At 28.7% G+C, this 22891-nt stretch overlaps 5 protein-coding genes across 9 annotated transcripts in view; 2 read left to right on the forward strand and 3 right to left on the reverse strand.

Annotated features, from left to right (window-relative positions):
- Positions 1 to 211: 211 nt before the first annotated feature.
- Positions 212 to 4944, reverse strand: LOC102674641 (nuclear pore complex protein Nup54). 2 transcript variants are annotated; one of them, XM_006611543.2, is made up of 5 exons: positions 4670 to 4944; positions 2530 to 3036; positions 1555 to 2462; positions 1223 to 1450; positions 212 to 1144 (listed from the first exon to the last, which is right to left on the reverse strand). In XM_006611543.2, exons 1-5 carry the CDS (start codon positions 4767 to 4769, stop codon positions 1022 to 1024), a joined length of 1866 nt encoding a protein of 621 aa, XP_006611606.1. In that variant the 5' UTR covers positions 4770 to 4944; the 3' UTR covers positions 212 to 1021. The 2 variants fall into 2 exon arrangements, with proteins under 2 accessions (XP_006611606.1, XP_006611605.1); XM_006611542.2 differs by having other exon boundaries at positions 2530 to 3039; positions 4670 to 4943.
- Positions 3440 to 4455, forward strand: LOC102674428. Of its 2 annotated transcripts, none has more exons than XM_006611541.2 (3): positions 3440 to 3593; positions 3658 to 3804; positions 3956 to 4455. In XM_006611541.2, the coding sequence occupies exons 1-3, from the start codon at positions 3570 to 3572 to the stop codon at positions 4352 to 4354; spliced, it is 570 nt and encodes a 189-aa protein (XP_006611604.1). In that variant the 5' UTR covers positions 3440 to 3569; the 3' UTR covers positions 4355 to 4455. The 2 variants fall into 2 exon arrangements, with proteins under 2 accessions (XP_006611604.1, XP_006611603.1); XM_006611540.2 differs by having other exon boundaries at positions 3472 to 3593; positions 3655 to 3804.
- Positions 4945 to 6213: 1269 nt separating the features above from the next.
- LOC102674996 (gamma-aminobutyric acid type B receptor subunit 1) lies at positions 6214 to 14529 on the reverse strand. Of its 3 annotated transcripts, XM_006611548.2 has the most exons (12): positions 13967 to 14529; positions 13489 to 13587; positions 13266 to 13400; positions 13027 to 13197; positions 12140 to 12638; positions 11212 to 11339; positions 10829 to 11121; positions 10343 to 10586; positions 9901 to 10144; positions 9213 to 9607; positions 8717 to 8855; positions 6214 to 6314 (listed from the first exon to the last, which is right to left on the reverse strand). In XM_006611548.2, exons 1-12 carry the CDS (start codon positions 14099 to 14101, stop codon positions 6295 to 6297), a joined length of 2502 nt encoding a protein of 833 aa, XP_006611611.1. In that variant the 5' UTR covers positions 14102 to 14529; the 3' UTR covers positions 6214 to 6294. The 3 variants fall into 3 exon arrangements, with proteins under 3 accessions (XP_006611611.1, XP_006611610.1, XP_006611608.1); XM_006611547.2 differs by lacking the exon at positions 6214 to 6314 and having other exon boundaries at positions 8559 to 8855; positions 9901 to 10108; XM_006611545.2 differs by lacking the exon at positions 6214 to 6314 and having other exon boundaries at positions 8559 to 8855; positions 13967 to 14101.
- Positions 14530 to 14787: 258 nt separating this feature from the next.
- On the forward strand, positions 14788 to 16732 carry LOC102674864 (mediator of RNA polymerase II transcription subunit 22-like). Its single transcript, XM_006611544.2, has 2 exons — positions 14788 to 15122; positions 15362 to 16732. Exons 1-2 carry the CDS (start codon positions 15020 to 15022, stop codon positions 15679 to 15681), a joined length of 423 nt encoding a protein of 140 aa, XP_006611607.1. The 5' UTR covers positions 14788 to 15019; the 3' UTR covers positions 15682 to 16732.
- Positions 16733 to 17705: 973 nt separating this feature from the next.
- LOC102675760 overlaps positions 17706 to 22891 on the reverse strand; it is a 45130-nt gene continuing 39944 nt past the window's right edge. The window contains exons 3-4 of the mRNA XM_006611549.2: positions 19148 to 19325; positions 17706 to 18385 (exon numbers count right to left, since the gene is read on the reverse strand). Coding sequence (XP_006611612.1) covers positions 18150 to 18385; positions 19148 to 19325 — 414 coding nt within the window. The 3' untranslated portion in view covers positions 17706 to 18149. The remainder of the gene's footprint in view (positions 18386 to 19147; positions 19326 to 22891) is intronic.

The following is a 22891-nucleotide window of genomic DNA, read 5'->3' on the forward strand; positions in this document are numbered from 1 at the left end:
AAAGTATATTCAATTCGCTGATCACTAAAGAAATTTTTTTAATAAAAATCAAGGAAGATGAGAATTGATACGTACCGAAAAGATGAAAAAAAATTGTCCGTTTTTGTTAGACTGTGAAGCCAAATATATATTGTAATACATTAATGTTTATCTTAAAGCAGAAACAAGTTTGATATCGAATAAGATTTGCTCAATCTTAATTCGTTAATAATAAAAAATCTGAGATATAAGTTTACGGGTAATTCGATCAATTCAAAATAAAACAATTGTCGAAACCTGTATATACATACGTTAAACCCAAATTTAACAAACAAAATAAAAGAAAAAAAGATGTAAAATATTACCATATTTTATGGAAATTTCAAAAAATATTAATATGGTTGAAAACGTAGCTGTATCATAATGAGTTTGAAAGAAATTACCCAATATATTATATTCAACATCTATGTATCATATGTATATAAAGATGTATTATGTATAAGGTATTCATGAAGAAAAGTATGAACGTTTCTGCAATGAAAAGAGTGTGTTTAATGACATTAAACTATTCAATAAAAAATATTATTTATATAAAAAATGTTTATTTTTTTTCTCAGCATATAACAAATTTCACTTTTCTTTCGATATAAGAAATATTACAAACGCATTTTAATAACATTGATGGAAGAATATAATACAACCTCGCGACAACTTGTTATAAGAACTTTTCTTCGAACTGATTTTATTAACGATCATTATTAAACGCTACTATTTAATACGTAAAAAATTATAATAATTTTATTTTCAAGCAAAATAAAGTTTTTGAATAGATATGCCTAATTTTTAATAAAAAAAAGTTAAGAATTGCATTTATGAAGTAAATTCAATATAAATATGTCAATTTACAGAGATAAAAAAACCTCTATTTGCAGTTGCAGCTTCCACTTAAGTTCTTGCAAACTTGTTGTCGGAATAATATTAATTATCACTCCAATTATGTTCATAAAAATACACAAACAATTTGTAATATTAAATATAACTCTCACGATATATTATGACTCATTAGAATTTCAGACATTCCGTCTTTAATAATTTTCAAACTTTCCAAATCAGAATTTATTGTTGCTATAAGTTGTGCCATACCATGTTGTTCCATTGTTAAATACTAATAAAAAAGGAAACATAGATTATGTATACTTTTATTTTCATTACTTTTTATCATTTTTATTATATATTTACATACCGTTTTTATATCGTCTTGAGCTATAGGATCCATTGCATACCTTTCTTGGTTGTGAGTGTCTATATGATTTCTCATTCTTAATTGAGAAAGCATTTCACTAATTCTACCTTTGAATTGAGTTGGAGCGCTAACTTGAGAATGCATGGCTTCGAACCTACGCGTTAGAACTTCTTCTTCAGGTTGTAAAGATAATCCAACTTTACGTGTAATTTCTTGACGTACAAGTACCTTAAAAAATATTTGAATATATAAAAATATATAAATAAAACATAAATATATAAAAAAAATATATATAATAAAAAATAATCATCAGAGAAAATATATTTATATACTTGTAATACTCTATGTTGAAGTTCTAATAATGTTCTTCGATGTTCTTTTAGTCTAGCTTGTATTGCCATATGTTGTCTTTGTAATCTTTGTATTTCTTCAGCTGCCATATCTAGAAAATTTCTATGTCTTGTTGTTTCTTCTTCTTGACATTTTAGTCTGTGCTTAACTTGTTGAAAACCAATCATTGGCACAGGTATATAAAGCTCTGGATTAGGATTATCTAATTGAGCTTGTTTCCACAATCGTAAATCAATAGAACAAGGTGGATTATCTAAATATTCTTTAAGTTGTGCTGGATCTAATTTGACTAAAGGTAATATATCTTCTACACCATTTTGCATTAATTGTTGCTTTTGCATTGGTTGTGATAAATATGTAACTAATTCATTAGCAGGAATCTTTCTTGGAGCTCCTGTAATTCCCTTCTCAGTGACAAAAATGGTCACTTGACTTTTATCTTCTCCAGTTGATTTAATATTGTCTATTGTAAGCGTTAAATTGGGTTTATTTCCCAAAATATTATTCATAAAACTGATCAATTGTACTTCTCCCTCTTTGACATCTTTTTTTTTCTTGTTAAAACAAAGTACAACAAGACCATCATTATTGTCAGCTTCAGGCATTCGACTATATCCAATGGCTTTAAATCTACATAGTGGATTTTCTTGATTAAGTTCAATAGGTGGTGCATTCATGTAATAATAAGCTTTTCCAGTGCCCCACAAAGCTTGTATAAGATTCCATCTTGCAATAATATTGTCACGTTCATCATTATACAATTGACAATTAAATACAGCATTGTATAATGCTTCGGATAAAGTATTAGCAGTTTGTTGTTGTTGTTGTTGCTGTTGAAACTGGGGCTGTGTTTGCGATAAACCAGATCCAAAACCAGTAAATCCTGTGCCTGCAAAAATAGTTTGCTATATATAAAAATATAAGATAATCAAAAATATGATTTGATTAATATTCACCTGTTCCAAAACCACCAAAACCAGTAGATGTTGTAGTTGCTGGCTTTGTACCAAAAGCACCAAAAGCTGTAGATGTACCAAAAGTTGGAGCTGTATTTGTAGTACCAAATCCTTTAAAAAAGGAAGGTGCTGATGTGGTTGTTGTAGTTCCAAATGCACTGAAACCACCAAAGCTTAAAGAAGATGTTGTATTGGCACTAAATGTACCAAAGCCAGAGCTGGAGGCTGGTGTGGTACCAAAAGTGGAAGTAGTTCCAAATGCAGTGCCTGATGAAGCAGGTGTACTACCAAATACTGGAGTAGTTCCAAAAGCAGTGGTAGAAGTGGCACCAAATGTAGGTGCAGAAGCAAAACCACTTGTTGATGTATTACCAAAACCAGTGGCTGCTGGTGATCCAAAAGTAGCACCACTTCCAAATCCTCCTGCTGCTGGAGTCGAAGAAGAACCAAACAGACTGGGTGCTGAGGTTGATGGTGTATTAAATGCAAAAGATGAAGTTCCAAATCCTGCTAAGATATTAAGTTCCAAATGAGGAATATAAATTTAATAAACAAAACATGACAACTTTATATTGATATTTAATAACAATTATTAAAAGATATTTATTTCATATACGAAAAAACTATTAATATATATATATATATATTATATTTATTTATATATATGTATATATAAATTTATTTATATACACATTTAAAAAAAAATATATATGTATACATTTAAACAATGCGTTTGCGATAAATAAGCGCATTACGAAATAATAAATGTATAGTGTGAAGTTTTATAATTTTCAAAAATTGATTTTTGTTTTCATTGATTTGAAATTGCTTCAAATAGAAAAACTAATATGTATTTGATAGAAATGCCTTGCATACGATCGCGATAATAATTTGCATTTTATTTATTTATAGAATTTAATAACGCGTATTGCAAATAATTCAAATACATAAAAAATATCCTATAATTTCCATATTTTTCCATATTATTAAAAAGTTTTTGATATTATAAATAATATAATAAAAAAACGAAATCTTAAACCATGTCATACTTAAATGGAAATCAGGTAAGGTTATTAACAGAATAAAATATGCAAAATATGCAAAAATTTCATTTCTTTAAACAAGCAGGAAGGAAAATATGGACAACTTGCTCATAAATTAATAAAACTAGCTTCGATGTCTAATAAGAAGGTTGTACTTCGTCACGATGATCAATCTTCAGATGTGTCTACTGAATTGTTACATGAATTTGGTACAACAGATGTAGCAATTGGGGTATTTTTAATTTTTTTAATTTTATAATTTATATTTAAGAATTACATATAATATATATTTTATTGTTATTTTATTTATATCATCGTATATATCTTTATTATATATGTATATATTATAATATAAATTATAATATGTTTTATTATTATAAAAGGATGTTACAGCAGAAGTTATGTTAACAACAATGGGTAAAATTCCAAGTGAAATGTATGATTTAGAGGATACAAGTCCTCCCATTATAACTAAATTAGTGCATTTTGAAAAAACATCTCCATTTGCACGTGCAATAGCAGTAACAGAACCATACCATCCAGTTACTAAAGAACCTACAGGTCATTCATCGATTTTAATTGCTTTGTTAACTGCACTATTGATAATATTCTTATTATGTTGTATCACAGCATGTATTATAACTAAATCAAAAAGAAAGAGTACTTTCTTTGGAAAAGAAGATATGGAATGTGAACCAGGATGTACTGGAATGAATCAGCCTTTACTAGATAAGATTTCAAGCAGTACAAACAAAACAAGTTGTGCTTCTATGCGAAACTAAAAATCTGCAATAATTTTTTTTCGAATAAAATACAGCCTTAAAGAATCGTAACATATAAAATAGTAATGTAAAACAAGATATTTATATGTGTAGGCATTGTGATGAGGCAGCACATTGAAAAATGGAATGTTTTTTAAATTGATATTTTACATATATCTACAATAATAAGTTTTACAAAAAATATAAAACATTTAATACATTTTGACCCAATAAGAATTACAGAATGGCAAATTTGTTGAAAATATATTCGAAAAAGTAACATATATAACAAGAGAAGAAACGAAATGTGACTTAACCTAAAAGTAGACAACTTACCCGGTTTCACTGGTGTCGCCGTAGTAGAAGCTGTAACACCAAAGCTAAATGCAGGAGCAGGTGTCGAAGTTGTTCCTCCGAATCCAGTACTAAATGACATTTCTCAAATTAAAACTAAAATTAATGTATTACAATAACACGATTTACCGCGCGCGCCTTCTGATTTTGTATAAGCGAAAGTATAACGAATATGGCGGCTGACATGCGCCACAAATTTCCGTTTCTATGCTGACTGCTTATCACGTGACAATTCTAACTATTTAAATTCATTTAAATCTTTCCAAATCATAATAGCATCAATTTTATTCTTAAATTGTAACTAAGTTTATTTGATTTTTTAATACAATTGTATTTCATTTGTACTACATATTTTTCATAATCGCCATATGGATCTATGATGTATTAAATATACGTATTTTTTTTGAGAATTATACGTGTCATCATTTAATATTTCGAAACGATGAAATTCATTTGATTTCATGTAAACTTGTGTAAAATCACAACGATATATTCACGCGAGATAAACGTTTTCAATTATAAATTCGAACGCACAGCGTTGCGATTGAAATTGTAACACAGCAAAGATCCGTGAACGATTGATCGATTCGAGAGCGAACGCTTTTTTCGAAGCGCAAGGTTATCAATAACATATACAATATAAGAATTTTTAACGAATATTTTATAATTTAAAAACTTAAAAATAAATATATCTCCATATTCTAACATACATATATATGATACTTTCTTTAACAGTTCAATAAGACTAGTATATTTATATCATATAATATTTTAGTCAAGCGCGATTCGCGCGACAGTCGGTCGAAGAAGTACAGTAAAAAATGCGTAGATGAGCGCGACAATAATTACACTAGAAACGATTCAACAGAAACGTTCGTAAAATTTTTCTATAAATATCATGTATACGTAGAGTGACGAAATTGAAATGCACATACGAAAAAGTTGTGCTTTGTGGCTTACTCAATCTACGATATACATACATAAGTCATCTTGTGTATAGACAAAATTTGAATTGCAGTCAAATCACATTACCATCTCATCAATAATGTAAAACATCTTCTGAACTCAACGATTTAAAACTATTTTAATATTCACGTATTCATTATTTCTTAAGTTTGAACTTTGGCATTCCATTTAAATAAAATAATTCTTAAATATCTTCTTTGTTACAATATCTTGAGTTTCGATTAAATCGTAATATAAATTAAATTGCACATCGTTTATAATTGTTCCTTTTTTAAATTTCTTTTTAAGTAATCCGTGTAACATTTGTTTAAATCACTTTTAAAAATGGAGAGAAACATGATTGCATTCCTCTCTAAAAATCACACGATTGAAATAATCTCTTTTATTAGACTTACGCTATGTGTGATAAAATAATTCATCGGCAACGATAGAATAGAATTTTTTGTTGTTACAAACACGATCCTCGGTTTCTTTGCGGTTACAAAATAAGAATATGCACTTTCATGAAGGAATTACGCATATGTGCATTTAATACTAGAAGAGAAAAAGAAATAAATAGCTTTTTTTTGCCTTGTGAGAGCTTTTAGCTCGTTTATATGCTCGTATTGCTTTTGTCATCCTAATCGATGAGGCTCTTGCGTTCAGCCAACCTGGTCCGTTTCTAAAAAGAAGAATTCAAAAACGATAATCCTTCAGATATCTGTGCGGTATAAGCATACAGATTTTTTTTTCTTGCCCATTCATAAATAATTGATATTCGAGTGGAGCATTATATTTATATATTTTATATTATTAAAAGTGCAATCTGAAAGATTAAACATTGGTTGGCCATAAATAATTGTCGATCCACCTCATCAAGACTCCCAAATTATTTATGAATGGCGCAACATTTTGAAGCGTTTAAATCTCGTTAGCACGTTGTTTTTTGCGTGTAATATCTTGTTATCCACGTACAAACATCATTTTTTTGTCGAAACACCAATTTCGCGTGCCGTGCAACGTTTCGTTATACGTAATTTGGGAGCAGACTTCATGAGGTTCACATATCGATATTGACGCTGTCTCGGAAACGACCAGGTTATTTGTCTAACGAGATTTAACTGCAATTTGTTGCAAATCATGCGTGAATCATATAAAAAAAGAATTTAGGCCTAGAGCAAACGAAATATTCGTGATGCTAATTGCGATTCAAATATACAATAAATCAAACACCTTTTCTTTCACCTAATATGCAACGTGTTATAAATATGACATTCGCGAATTAATGAGAACGTTTCTTTCCTCTGTGTTTTCTTTCTCTATTTTTTTCTTTTTTTGGACCCGTATAAACCGTGCGCGAATAAATTCGAATCATAGTGCCATTTGCCACGTTGACATGTCTCGCCAACAAAATTCCACAATTCCACAATTTGCATAAAATATTCGAAAGTTAACAATTAACAAATATATTTTACGAAGTGTTTGGTCCGTCTTACGTAATCGATTTATGCGATATTCCCGTATCGAATATCGATCAGCATCGAATATCGATCAACATCGAATATCGATTAACATCGAATATCGATCAGTATCGATATTCGAGAGAACTTAGATGCAAATTTATGTGATTGAATCAAGATATTGATATTCGTTCGATAAAACTTTTCTGTACAAATATCTGTATAATAATAAAATCCCAATAGTCGGAAATATCTGTAATTGTGCAATAATGACTGTCTCGAAGTAACGAAAAGATCGTTGTGAACGAGAACGAGGCGCGCGACAATTGTAGGCCAACAATTTGTATGTGATCAGCGATATTCAATTAATATCTCGCGCGTATGGATTTACTTTTACATTGAGAATGTTTTATTAATCTCACTACGCATACGCATATCTAATAGTTTGACTTGTTATATACATTACATTCAATAGTTATACGTTTAGACACCGAGTACATAAAAAGAGTGCATCGCCCCAAGAAAAGGCGAACAATATATTATACATTGAACAATGAATTAAGAAACAAAGCTGTCTCGAGCAAACGAGTCGCTTGTTTCCCACTTCGATGCGTCATTTTCCTTTCGAAGTTTCGTTCAAAATTGAAACGAATTGAATTTATATGATGTGCGATATAAATAGCAATACTTGTAAAAAGTTTTGATGAATTTCGTTATAAACGAATAGATTGTCGTTTTATGAAAAATGATTTATTTAATCAATTATATAATCGTTATTGTTTTCGATTACTTTTCATCCATTCTAATGTATTTGTATTAGCAATTGAATTCCTTTACTAAATATAAAATATTATAATAAAATATAGTTTATTTTTTATCAAAATATGCAGACATAACATGATTTTTCAAAGCATTCAAAAATTAAAATCTTTTTCCATTTTTAATTTTGTATAAGAATATTCAATAATTGGAAAAATTAAAAGAAGCAATTCAGGAAAAATTCAAGAAAATTGTGGCAAATCACAAAAATAAGTCATGATAATAGTAAATTACACATATTGCAATATAAAATAAATTTTGAATGCATTCTAGTAAATATTTACTTGATTAGATTATTTATTTCGTTTCTTACAAAACGAAACGGAATTCTAATCTATAGAAACTTTGAAAAATCACGTATCTATATATTATGAACAAAAATCGAGTATTTGCAACAAAGGAATTCAATGATTATCACAACGATAGGCAAAATTCATCGAAAACAATGACATTAATTAACATTAAATAAATTAGTTTTTCTAAAATAATCCACTCATGTATAATGAAATTAAAACTTTTACATGCATTCAATAATAATTTATGACAGAGAGAAAGAGAGGAGAGAGAAAATACGAGCCGTGATTCGATAGATTAATAAAAAGATCGAAAAGTAAACGTCGTAAGAAAGAAGCAATATGCTTTTTTATCCATTTAGGTCCCGCTTTCTTAAATTCGTTACGATTTCTACTCATAGAAAGACAGAACAGAATATAAATCCACGATCGAATCTACAAATACGATCCTGAAAACTCAAAATCAGAAGCAGAAGCTCGAGATGATTGTGTATAAACAGAAATACCCCCACCGATTGCACTATCCGAAGTTCCTTCTCCTGTTACGAAATCGGCGACTATCAGCGAATCCTTCGGAAGATTTCCGCTCCCATCTTTCAACGCATCTCGCTCGGCCAAAGTCTGTTTCAGAAATTTGATCTTCTCTTCTTTCTAGAAAAATGAATCTTGTGATAAAAGATTGTCGATAATTGTAAATAGCGATGAAATAAAGCTCAATACGTAATGATAATGACGAAATACCATTCTTTATAATATTAATACCATTTTTTTTAAAAATACTATTCTTTTTAAAATTCTAAATTTTATTTAGAATTTTCTTCATATTTTATATATATTTATAGAAAATATAAAGCCAATACAAATTCGAATGTATTTAAAAATAATTTCTTTTTCTCAAAATGTTTATTTTATTAAATATTTGAATCTGATCTGTCAATATTTAAGTTTGCTTACAATATACTTGATTCTATCACTAGTTGTGAAAAAAACATTAAACAATTTCCTTACCACGGCAATAAGTTTTTGAAGCTCGGCATTCTCGCTAAGAAGTTTGTGATATTTTTCCTCGTCCTCTTTCGACATACCCACATCGGTATTGTACTTAGATTCAGCCTTATCTTTCGGATGTCTGATCACTTCGATCACTTTAGGCACAAAGATCAGCGCCATGCTTAAAAAACAACAAAATATAATGGCGAGTGCAACGAAAGCGAAACTGGCGTCTTGCTGGCTAGCGATCACCATTGTTACGGGAGCTGTGATCAAACAGAGAACAACCACGTTGTATATCGACATCCCAACGTATCTGGAATCATTGATCTGTTTCACTTTGATACTTCTCGTCTCGTACGCCAAAAACAATCCGAACACCAGGATGATTCCTTTGTAACTATAAATCAAACCTGGAAAAAATACGCTTAATGAAATTTATTTTTTGAAACAAAATTGCCAATTTACCAATCTATAATATACATTTTCCTACATCCATAATAATTTTTTTTTTATAATTAATAAAATTAAATACTAATTTAAAAATAATGATACGTTTATCTGAGTAAATAATAATAATAATTTTTTCAAAAGCATTTACACATTTTTTAATAAAATAAAAAATATAAAACCAATCAATTTCATTAATTAATTTAATCCTATTAAAGAAATATAAATAAATTTATTACTCAATGTAAAATTTTACCAAGCCAAATGTTATTGTGTGTGCTCTCGCAATGTTCTAATTCCGGTCTAATCCTTGCATCGTCATCACCAAACGGAGGTTGTTCCAATGGAAATGTCTCCATCTTCCTTTGCAAAGGATCAAGCACTTGCCAACAGACTAACAGTACGATATCCACTGCCAACAATCCGCTTACCATCGTATACAGCTTCCATGGTTGAATTTTCTTCTGTATGGACGAAACTTTTTGTTTAGCCATGAACAACTAAAAAGAATCGAGAATATGTTAAAGTTGAGGGTCATACGAGCAGGATCTGCAAACCATGCAGGGACGGGCACACTGCGTGACAAACTAGAAATATTAATCAAATTGTTAATTCACTAATCGATCGGGTTTCATTTTGGACAATTTTCTAAAACATTTTCAACCGCGATTAATTTGTCCTTTTTTTCGATCACTTACTTTTGCTTGATCAGCTTTTGTCTTTGTCGTAAGTCTGTGGACGCGCCATACTTTGCTAAACATCGCCCCGAATGCTAAAGTAAAACCTGTGGACAACATCCAAGATCTAGCTTGGCAAACCGCTGGATATTCCCAAGCTGCGACAAATCTACCGTCAATTCCTAATAGAAACACCGACACGAAACATGCTATAACTCCAATCAGCATTATAGTATTGCACACAGGATGTGACGACATTATAACCCTGTAAAGAAAAACATTAATATTTTAAAACATTTAAGAAAGATATTGGATGAAAGAAAAAGTTGTGTTGATTTTAAAAAATATTCTACTCTTGTTCAAATTTAGAAATCATTGGAATATAAAATAGAGAAATTTTATGAATTCATATACATGTACATATATAAAAGATATTTTCTATATTTTATATAAATATGTAATATATTATAATTTTATATTATATATATATGTATATATATAATATACCTTCTATGTCTATTCCATATATTAAAAATGATTAATGCCACAGCTATTATGATTCCCAGTGAAGATATAGTCCCCATACAAATAAATAAAGGCAATGAGACCGTCCTAAGAACAGTCTTCACAATGGTTCTATCTTGTGGTACTTTACCACCGATCCACCTTTCCATGTTCCTCCATGTCAAATTGTCGCTTTGCGTGTCATAATATCCCAACTTAACGTACTTTCCATCGATCATTTGCTCGATTTGGGTCAATGCAATTCTGTCACCTTGTGAGCTAAAGGCAACGTATCCCTATAGTACATACGAGGATCGATTAAAGATCGCCGCCACTTGAAATAAAGGACTTCGCATATTATTTCTACTTTTAGCCGAGTCACGTACAGATACTCCTAAAAATTGAGTGGAGTTGATCGCCGAATAAATTTCATTTGCTATCTCCTTGTCAGTATAACTGAAGTTTTTTAAGCTCTTTCCTTGCTTACTCAGCTTCTCCATTGTTTTATTGAAAGCTGCGGTTCAAACAGGAAACATATGAGAGAAAAATTCTTCCATGATTAATAACAAGCGATGGAATCAAGTATATTGCAGAATATAAATTCTTTAAAGAATCTTTTTTAAGTACTTTGAAAAAAAAAGAGATATTTTCAAATACTTTTATATGAAAAAAATAAAATTATAAAAATTCTTATTATTACTTTGTATATATTCATTTTCAAATTCAAAATTAATATACAACAGAATCGAATATTTTGCAATTATCAAAATGAACCATTATATCTTACTACTATTAATTTGAATCTTATATTAAAATTAAAATCTTTTCGAATTTAAATTTATAAATAAATATTAAACTTGATGCCATCATTACTGATATTCAGGGTCGCATTTATACTGTTGAACATCTTAGACACAATATCATTAATATTAAGATTTCAGTAAATTAAATAAATCTATTTCAATTAATTCATATATATTTCATTTTATTATAAATGAAAATTAACATTTCCATAATAAACCAAATTGCATGCTAATTGTTCCTCTTTCTCCTAATGATAGTAATAAATAAATATAAAAAAAAAAATTTAGTCAATTTGTTGTCAATTTTTTTTTATGAATAAGAAAGCTTTATAAATTTCTATTTTCAATGATCTTTTATATTTAATATTAAAAAAGAAATATTTTGTTTTACAACTATAATTAAATTATTTTTTATATTATTATTTGTAAGAAATACAATAAAATGTATTTGTATTAGCTCAATACGCTTTGAAATAAATGTGACCCTGCTGATAGTAATTTGATTTCATACCTAGCGCTACTGACCAAACTGCATCATAAGCGAGAGGTGCCTCTTGATATCCTTCAGGATAACGATTATTATCGATATCAAATCCATTTTCCTTCAACATCTTGTTCAATCTCTGCCTAAAATCCTCGGAAGTCATCCCACTGATTGTCGTGTCATTATTCTGATTCCACATCAGAGCTTCGGTCGTCAAGTGCCCTTCAGCTGCCAGCCTCATTTGATCTTTTGTGCATGTAATTCCTTCTTCCTTTAAATTTACTTCGTACCAATTGTCCTCGTACCAACCAATGAAGAACCATACATAACTTTTTCCATAAAGTTTTTGATGATACAATTCGCAAAGAACTCTTCTCGCGGCTACTACGTAAAATAAACCAACAATGATCCTAGCATCTTGTCTACGTAAATTCCTTACAGCATCAGATGGATCAGACAAGAAGCTTTGGCGTGTAACTATTTCTATTCCTGCTTCTTTGCAACGTGTTTCTAAATCTTCTACAGTCTATCAACAGAGAAAAACAAAAATAAAATAGAAAATAATTTTGAATTGTGTTTAAAAATTTAAATATTAATTCTGAAGATTAATATATAATAGGTAAACTGAGGATTTTTATACAGCTTCTGTATAAATACAAGTTAATATGTATAATTTATATTATAATGTAATATATAATAATACATAATATATATATATATATTTTACTACACTTGATTCATTTATAACTTTTTATTACAAAAGATCTGTTTATCACACATCTGATATTTCAATATAACAATATAATAATATCTCGTTTTAAATGCAATTTTATGTGAAATATAATATATATAATATTAAAAATATGCATTTGAATAAAAATCCAGTTTACTAATTTGCATAAGAATGGTCTTACAGATATGAACACTTCTTCGGCTTGCTGCAAGATTGCCACTCGAGACCAATCAAATTTTTGCAACAATTTGATTCTCGTAGGATTATGCACCGTAGCTGATGGGTGTGTCCTAAAAAGCGTCGGGAACCGATTTCGATCGGACAATGCAGGCGATGATGCACCATAACATAACTAAAGATCGTAATTTATATAATAATTTATTTTTATATCTCTTTTTTTTTTTTAAATAAAAAACTCACCACAACTAGATGCCACATCTTCGCTGCCTCTGCAACAGTTGTACAAACAGTACTACATCCAGCTAATAACATTAATTTATGCGGTTTATAATATAATAGATTATACATGACCGAGGCACCGAGTCCTGGTTCACACTGAAATAATAATACAAGAATTTAAAGAAATTTTTCTACTATGATTTCTATAATGTTTTTTTAAAATATTATTAAACATTTCATATACCTGACTATCATTTGAATGAAGCTTCAATATGAATCCAGGTAACAAATTTTTTTTATGATTAACATCGTCTAGAGCCAGATTTACAGCTGGCATGCAAGCCTATTAAATGGAATACTCATTAATTTTTATATATTTTATATAAAAGAAAAGAAAAAATATATTGTCATTTTTACTTAAAATTTTAATTAAAATTATCTCATCTAGTATGTAGAAATATAAGTGAAAACTGAAGTTATTATCAATTTTCTTGAAACAAAAAGTGTCTCTGTAAAAAAAAAAATTAAATCTGATTCAAAATATCTAAAAATCAGATAAAGATCTAAAGATCAGATTTTCTAATTTTATTTAAAAGTTAAAGGATGCATAGTACTTAAGACAATATTAATAATATATGGTAAAAAATAAAAAAATGCGAGATAAAAAATTTTAAATAAGGAATATAATATTTATATAATATAATATAATATTTATTATTCACCTGGCCACCCTGCCATCCGCCCTTGCCTCCTATCGGAAAAATGCCACCGATATGCAACACATTGTCGGCATCGTCGGGAGGTAACGAACCTCCGATCACTTTCGTCAATGTTAAAAGTATTAGAAGCTTTATCATCGCGATGTTCGTCAAATTTTGTCATTTATTCGTGTAAACAACTTTAAACTTTCTATACTTTTCCTTTTTTTACGACACACTCCAAGACCACAACGCTGAGTATCGCACTTTCTTTATGTAAATCACAGCCATCGTCGTTGATCGCTGATCGTTTACGAATGAATATCACTAATTTATAGAATGATGATTTTACCCTCGTACGAGATTTCACAAGCCGAGAACGGCGCACTTCGAGGGGATAACCTGATATTCTCGGTTTCCCTTTCGAAACGCGACGTACGCGGCATTAAAACAGTGTCCTTACGTTCTCCATCGTATTTACCCGGCTTCGACGCTCCTCCCTGCGTGATACCCCGTGAAATTTCGCGTGCGAATGAATTTACCGAAGACGGAGAGTTCGCGTGAGCTTTCTATTGATTTCATCCCGGTTTTCAAGGATCGTAGTGGGGATAGGGAGGCTTTCTGTCCTAGGTTTCTTCTAGAAAATCAATATATAAACGATTCGACCTTATACTTCACTTGTGAGTAATAATCTCGTCAAAAATCTAATTTCGAGATTTCTCGTGTTTTCTCGTGTTCAAGAAGATTATCGATCACTCGTTTTCGAGATGATTGCGATTTTGAGTTGATGTATATATGTATCGACGTCCGGTCGATAAAATCGCATCAACTGATGGTAGTCATGAAACGATTTGAACAGTTTGAAAACAGACTAGATAAAAGAGTAAATCAATCAGCTTATGAATTTTCGAGAATTAAACTTGACTGCTATACCGACTTTGATACTGATTTCAGCGACCTCTATTCATGAACGTCACACTGCCATATTTAAAAATCTCTATTTAGCTGGTGGCTTGAATTTTCGTAACGTATTAAATACGTTTTTATACAATAAAATTTAATTTTTAGTGTTAAATAATGGCTGCACAACGAGCATTACCACAAAGTAAAGAAGCTTTATTGAAATCTTACACTACAAGATTAAAGGAAGATGTAAAATCTATGCTTGAAAATTTTGAAGGTAGTCTTTCTAACCTCCATTTTTTGTATAATATGCAATAATAAAGTTTATATAAAGAAAAAGTAATTTTTCATTAGAAAATATAATAATATCTTTCTTAATTCATTATCTTCTTTTAAATTAAAATTATTTACATTTTTTTTTATTGGATATATTTATGATTTTTCAAACCTAACCTATAACTTAACGATAATTATTTAGATTTATAAGAATTTTAAATTATTTTTACTATTTTACAGAAATTATAAAGTTAGCCAAAGGAGAAAGCGACTCCCAATTATCTCGTATGACACAATGTGAACAGGATACTTATGAAATGCATGTTAGAGCAGCGAATATTGTTCGTGCTGGAGAATCTTTAATGAAACTTGTATCTGATATAAAACAGTATTTGATACTCAACGATTTTCCATCGGTAAATGAAGCTATAGCACAAAATAGTAAATTATTTAGGACAAAACAAGCTGAGTGTGATCAAAAATTAGCATCTTTAAGAGATGATATGGCTGCGGATTTATACGATTTGGAAGAAGAATATTATACATCAATATATAAATAACACAGATTTTAGATATTTAAGGATGTGCAATTGTGTTCTTGGACCATGAATTGACTGAAATATTATTTATTTGTTCAATAAACTGTATATATTTATTTAAATAAATAAGAATAGTTTTGATAGTACATTCCTATTTTTCATTTGGGAGTCTGATAAGACACGCCAAAAAGATAGGCATGACGATATAATAATTCGGGCATACTTATTTCATTTTATTACTTGAATACTTTAATAACACACAGACGATACATCACACAATACTTCTAACTTGTAAGTATACTCAATAATTGTGTCTTCAAGCTTCGGATAATAATGACAATAATAATAATAATGAGAATAATAATAATAATAATAATAATAATAAGAAGGATAATCTTAATATACTATTTCCTTTTAATCCTTTACTTGAATGACGATGCCTTTCCATACTGTACAGCGATAATTTACAGAAATAATACGGAGTTCCCTCAATCGGAGTAGCGAGATTACATTGATTCACAATCGTGCGATCAGATTGAAAGCAAAAATGCATGATTTTAGAATTTGGAATGTTTCAATCATCGTAATCTCGTTCACTCCGTTATGTAGTATTATGAAAATACAAACTGATCAGTCGACACGGTACTGGTTTCTTAAAATATTTGGAAGCAATTATACATATCATTATTATGAAAAAATAATAAAAATATCACAGTGTAAAATGTAACGCTGTGACACAGACCCATCAAGCATCGATCAAATGACAATGTAAAATTAAATGAAAAAAATGATTGCGTCTCGAAATACGCAATCGGAATAACAATATTTATTAAATACTGACGGAAATTAGAACACAATTGTTATTTCAATGTATAGATGTATGTTTATCGTTAATTATTATCATCATATCGCACGTTTATTCTTGAATCAGTCCGCGATCACGCGATTAAATTCTAATCGAAAGTTAATCATACTGTCGCAATCATACTTCAAACACTTACGCGAATTAACATAACATTTTTAATTTTTCGACGTTTGTATTACCACTTCAAATATTATGGACAACGAAAAAGAAACAAAAATACACATAATAAATCAATCTCAAAGTAATTTAAATTATATAGCATAAACTAAACGAAACTTTGAGATTGATAATAATTTAGTATATACAAAATTTGATTTGCTTAAAATTAACATTCGTTATTAACAAATTAATTTTTTCTCGTAATTTTTATATCTATTACATATTGATTTTTTTTGTTTGGTCCTCGTCCAAATGTATAAGAAACAAAAAACGAAACAAACTCAACAAAATTATACCGCATACGTATCTAATATCTTATCTTGAGCATCTATAAAAGATATTGGTATGATTTAACATATATTTATATAAATAATAAATTTTTCGGAATTTACAATTGCAAGATTATTCCTGGACCAAAACGTCGACTTATTGTATATATATATATAATATTAAATATATTAAGTAGACTTATACTCTACTTTGGCTAAATCTTTTACAAAAATTTAAATTCGAAATTTTTAATGTTTTTTTCTTGATCGATTTTTTTTTTACATTCAATCAATAATTTTTTCCTTTTTTTTTTTAAAATCCTGCATAAAACTCTGACTTTTGATTGACAGCTTGAACGTTAAACGGCTTAGCGTTAAAGTAATCTCAAAAAGGATACAAAATTTTCAGTTCCATCGTCGACTTCTCTTCGTTTGTTATAAAAAAGTATACCAAAAAGATGATATGCTCGTTTTTTTCTTTCTTTCTTTTCTGTTTTCACCGATCACTGGGCTCTCCGTTTAAAGTGCTATCAAAAAAGAAAAAAAAAGCACTGATGCGTCTTGGCAGTTTCAGTTACACAGTTACTTAGGAAAAGTCTGTTCACTTCGTTAATAATCGTAATAATACAAAGTAAATGCATATACTTGGAATGATGCTGGATTATTTTTCCAGCTTAATTATCTAAGAAAGGATTGCTTCTCTTTCGACGCGTTCACGAATGGATTCTTATATTTTCCTTTTTTGCCCCCCCTTTTTTTTTTGATTCATCCTTTGTATTGAAAGAGTATTGCGCATAGTTCTTATGATACCGAACTATCCTATGTAAATATAATTTATCTCGATCGTGAACACGTCGCGTGATGCATTTCTTGAAAAGTTACAGTTTCTCTTATAATGGTAAGGTGAGCAATCGTCACGTTGACGTTCGTTCGAGAGCGCTCGAAAAAACCTCGAACATTATTTTTCTTTTCTTTTCCTATAATAATCATTCGCTTCTCTATAAAAGACTCTTCCTTTCGTCCCTACGAAAAAAAGGAAAGAAAAATTCTTTTTTTTCTTTTTTTTTTTTTTTGTAATTAGTCTTCTGAGTAGTTAGTCGGAATTTTTAGATTCCTCGCTCTAATTCGAGAGCTTTGAGCTTTTAGCAATATATTTCTCGCTTCACGCGTATTTTCCTCGGCTTTTTTCAGTCGCGTCAGTAGAGCAGATCACCGGTTGTTTCAGAACCCCATGCACCCGCGTCTTGAGCTGGTTTCAGGTAATCCACTTCGGTTTCGTTCTCTAATTGAGATGTTGTTGTGGTTATCGGGGACGATGATGTCGAAGTTGCCACCAAGTTCGAAGACATCGCTCTGGTTACACCCAATTCGAATCCTTCTGACGTCAAATCGACTTTGCTAGGAGTGTAATTGGCTAGGCCACCACTACCACCTGCAGGAAACAAACATTAGTTTTCAATATGCTACGCATCGTTATAAATTAGAGAGAAACATGTGCGACATATACAGTAAAGGATGAAAAATATATATATATATTTTTTCTTTCAAAATCATGATAATGAAATATGAAATCGATGAAAGTAATGAAAAATTTATGTTTGAATAGAAAATTCGGATATGTACAATAGAAATTTTATTCTAATGTTTCGCCAATATTGAACTTGCATAAACTGAAGATTTTTCTAATTAACTGCAAAATGTTGAGATAAAATTCTTGTTAGATCCATACTTGGAAATTCTAAGCAACAATGCTTAGAAAAGCCTTACACTTTTGACTATATTTTAATGCTTTTAGAAACTATATATAGAATTAGTTTACATTAAAAAATTTTTCATAGGACCTTTTCAGATTAAACATTTAAGAGGAATTCAAATTTTCCATGGCTGTTTGTAGAATATTCAATATTCATGGTGTAACAATGGTGTTATTTCTGTTAAAAAAAAAAAAAAAAAAAAAAAAAAAAAAACCCCAAAAAAATTTTTGTTTTAATTTTGGTAAAAAATCAATTAAAAATTTCCAATCTAAAAAAAAAAAAAAAAAAAAAAAAAAAGAAAAACACGAAAATAACTTTAGTTATAGATTTGGATAAAATGTAATTATAAATTTCGAATCTGAATAAAAAAATAAAAAGTAAAAGAAAGGGAAATAAAAATATAGAGGTTCGTTTTAACGGAAAAGAATGATTAAAATTACCGAGTAGGGTTGACATGCTGGTAGCCGAATTGGTCGAGGACGTTTTATTACTGATCGGAGTTGATTGCTCGACGGAACCGGAAGTTTCACCATCCACACTGCTCTCACCCTCCAGCATCGATGCTTCGCTTGGATATTCGAAGGTACGGGTAGCCGTGTCATCAAATTGTATTCGATGCTGAAACAATTGGGATATCGATCAATTCAATAGCATTGAACAGATAAATTTAGATAGACTAACGGAAATGAATTATACATTAAATTATTACATTAAATTATACATTAAATTAATATAAAATAAGTTAATTAAATTAACAAGTGAAATATTTTAATTTATTCTTTATTTATTTATTATCTATTTAATTCTACGAAAATTAACAAATGCTAATGTTGATTAAAGTTGATTAAAAATTTTTATATGATAAATAATAAATAAAAATATTTTATATCTCATTCAAATTCTCTTAGTCGCTTATAATTATACTATTTATAATTTAAAATTGTTAATTGTTACTTGTTACATCTACATATACATACAATTTTTAACACTTTTTTTATACTGCATTATAATTAAATCTTTATTCTATTAATCTCATTATACTTTCTAGAAGGAAAATAAATTACATTGACTTGAAAAAAATTTTTGTAAATATTTTCCATAATTTATACATCTATATTATTACAATGATTTATATAGCTAAGTAAAAATTTAATTATTTATCTTAAAAATATATTAATTTAATTACACGTTTCATATTCCATGTTTAACTTTTAAAAGTTAGATTTTCTACAATAATTGGCCTGTTTCCTCTTAATATTTAGTGGAATAAGGAGTTCTGGCAACGGTCAAAGTACATTAGTGGCACGCGACTATTGTAAACCGGCTGGTTACACCTTGAAAAGAGATACACTGTGTTTCGTACATAATACAGTGTGTACAACCAGTTACAAATAAGACACGGAAAGAACAAACAACGGCATGCAGCTTGAAATAACAGTAACTCGTCACACTCAATGCTTTTTCGACTGCGAGCGAGGACATCGCCTTTTCCTCATTTGCTTTTTTTTTGTCGATGAACGTGATCAAAAGAGAAAGCAATTCTTTTTCTAGAGAGTTGTCCGAGAGTTCCTTGCATTTAATATTTCGGGCCACGAGGACCACTAATTTCTTCTTCGAATAATTTCTCAAACGAAAAATTTCTATAGTTCTCGTTCAGATCAATCAAGTTATTCAGAAGAAGTCATATAATTTGAAACTAATTTTTGTTAACTTATTTATTCGATACGAAATATTCTTTCAACTTTAAATTTAAAAAAATTAAAACCATTTTGCCAATATGAATCGAAAATTAAAAATTTTTCAATTTTACCTGTAACGAAACGTTTTATATTTTTATTATTTGTGAATTCATATTATAGAAATTTCAAGAAATATGTGCTAAAAGTAATAAAGATGAAATAGAAATAGAGCAATGAAAAATTTCAAAATTTTTAGAGACTTAAAAATTTTGTATTTCGTAGAATATACTGAAATGTATATCGTTAATCAAAATATGAGAGATGAAAGTACATGATTTAATAACTTATTAAAAATTTCTCTCATTGTTATAGACATTCCAGCAAACATCTTCGATTGCTATTTTAGATATCTATTGATATCGAATTAAATTATTTGAATTTAAACAAGTTTCAAAAGTTTACTTAAAACTTTTAGTAATATTTAAATTTTTTTTATACTTTCTGATTTTATATTATTTCATTTAAAAAATCTTTGATAAGTCATTTTGCCCACAATATAAATTATGCTGTTAACGAAATAATATCACGATTAAACTACAAGAGCAAATAAATCTTTAGTCTGTCAGAAGGCCAAACTGGTAACAGTACCTGTGATTATTTCGAGCAGAGGTTAACTATTCACTGGTTAATTATGTGTTACAGATTTAAAGTTTCCAAAACCATGAAATTGTTTCGTATAAACGAAAAGATAATGTCATATAAAATATATAAAATAATATATAATAACTTTATTTAACTAAAGAAACTTTGAACTCATATAGATTTTGAAGTTCTATAAAAAGAAATAATTTCCATACAATTATTTCATCGTATTAATTAGACTTGATAATAGATAAATATATATTAGAGTATTAAATAGTCATCATTTTTAATAAATCGTTAAAATCTGAATAAGCAAATTTTTTGAAGTATTACACAAATTATTACTATAAATTTTTGCAATTTTTTTCAATAATTTAGCATTTTCAACATTACCAATTTCAAAATTATCCACATTGTATTTTATTTTCAAACTATTCATTCATTCAAAATATTATTGTAAAATAATCAATGCATCTTCTTTAAAGATTTTGAATTGCTCTTTTATTTATCAATATTTTATTTAAAATAAACTAAATCTAATATAATCAAATTCTATTGTAATCAATCAACATCTATCTCTCAATCAACGCCTTAACAGAATAATAACAGATGTCTGCCACGTGCATTATGCAAAATGTAAATATACTTCTTTAGTCCACAAATCAAATTGTACGTTTGATCGATTCATTCGTAAGCTTGACAACTAAATTTTTAATCGACTCCTTGATGAATCGTTTGAAAGAAATGCCGATCTCGAGCCGATCAAGGTCAGCGACATCCGGAACGTTCTAGTTAATTAATGGTGCCAGTTAATTACGAACCATTGCCATTGGTCTTGGGTCATCGGCAATGTTCAAAAGAATGTATTGTATAATCACCTGTTTCCAGCCAGTAAAACAATCTATTTTCTATATAAAAAATCCTTTTAATATTCGTTCGAAAGAAAATACCCTTAGAAAGTCTAAGTCTAAGGTTCCCAATTTTTTTCGCAATAATGTTTCTTCCTGTTCCTGAAATAATAGATAAAATGAAATATTTTGTTTTCAATATTTGAATATTTATTAATTATAATCTGTGCACGTACAGGATAAAAATAGTAAACTTTTTTTGGCGCGAAAATGGCACTGTAGGAATTTTAATTTTAGCTATTTTAATTTTAATAAATTAATTTTTTCATAAATGCATAAATATTTTTATAACAAAGACATTTAGTTTCTATATAATATGTTTCATCTTTAATTAATTATTTAAACAGAGAAATATGTTGATAGATCGAATATGGATATTATTAAATAGTAATAAATCTAAATAATTTAATAAAAGAGAAATAAATATTTCTTGTTAATTGAAAAAAAATTAAAATATTGAGATATTTATATAAAAGGAACATAGAGGTAAATTAATTTTTTATATTTTCAAATATAAACTAAAAATTTTTGAAGGCCACATAGGAAGAACAATTAAGAATTGTTAAACGATTTCGCAAAAGTTTCAAGTTTCAAGTAATAGAAATAAGTAAAAAGTATGAGGTACAAAACTTAAACTTCTAATATTTCAGACATTTGATATTCTTTTCATACAATTTTTAATAACACGATGCAATATGCAAATTATGTGGCAATATATGGATGAATGTACGTGATTTTTATTTAAAAATAATAAAAAGATTACTAAAGAATTATTTTTTATTTTTTAAAAATATAAAACACTCCTTCTTCTATTTATTGTTTCAAATTAAATCATGCACCTTTATTACTTTAGCATCCACAATCATTTGACAATTAATTTCTATAAATTCAATTGAAAAAAATATGAATCAAAAGGATCAGTCAGATTTGATTTAATTTTATCACAATTTATCTT

This window comes from Apis dorsata, unplaced genomic scaffold (genome assembly GCF_000469605.1).
Source record: "Apis dorsata unplaced genomic scaffold, Apis dorsata 1.3 scaffold_89, whole genome shotgun sequence".
Classification (NCBI taxonomy): domain Eukaryota; kingdom Metazoa; phylum Arthropoda; class Insecta; order Hymenoptera; family Apidae; genus Apis; species Apis dorsata.

Coding starts and splice junctions, on each gene's coding strand:
- LOC102674428 (XM_006611540.2), top strand. CDS start 3,570: ATGTCATACTTAAATGGAAATCAG. Junction 3,594..3,654: donor CATACTTAAATGGAAATCAG/GTAAGGTTATTA, acceptor TCTTTAAACAAG/CAGGAAGGAAAATATGGACA. Junction 3,805..3,955: donor CAACAGATGTAGCAATTGGG/GTATTTTTAATT, acceptor TTATTATAAAAG/GATGTTACAGCAGAAGTTAT.
- LOC102674864 (XM_006611544.2), top strand. CDS start 15,020: ATGGCTGCACAACGAGCATTACCACAAAGTAAAGAAGCTTTATTGAAA. Junction 15,123..15,361: donor TATGCTTGAAAATTTTGAAG/GTAGTCTTTCTA, acceptor ACTATTTTACAG/AAATTATAAAGTTAGCCAAA.
- LOC102674641 (XM_006611542.2), bottom strand. CDS start 4,769: ATGTCATTTAGTACTGGATTCGGAGGAACAACTTCGACACCTGCTCCT. Junction 1,451..1,554: donor TTCAACATAGAGTATTACAA/GTATATAAATAT, acceptor ATATTTTTTAAG/GTACTTGTACGTCAAGAAAT. Junction 1,145..1,222: donor CTCAAGACGATATAAAAACG/GTATGTAAATAT, acceptor CTTTTTTATTAG/TATTTAACAATGGAACAACA.
- LOC102674996 (XM_006611545.2), bottom strand. CDS start 14,101: ATGATAAAGCTTCTAATACTTTTAACATTGACGAAAGTGATCGGAGGT. Junction 12,639..13,026: donor CCGAAGAAGTGTTCATATCT/GTAAGACCATTC, acceptor CTCTGTTGATAG/ACTGTAGAAGATTTAGAAAC. Junction 11,340..12,139: donor AGTTTGGTCAGTAGCGCTAG/GTATGAAATCAA, acceptor TTTGAACCGCAG/CTTTCAATAAAACAATGGAG.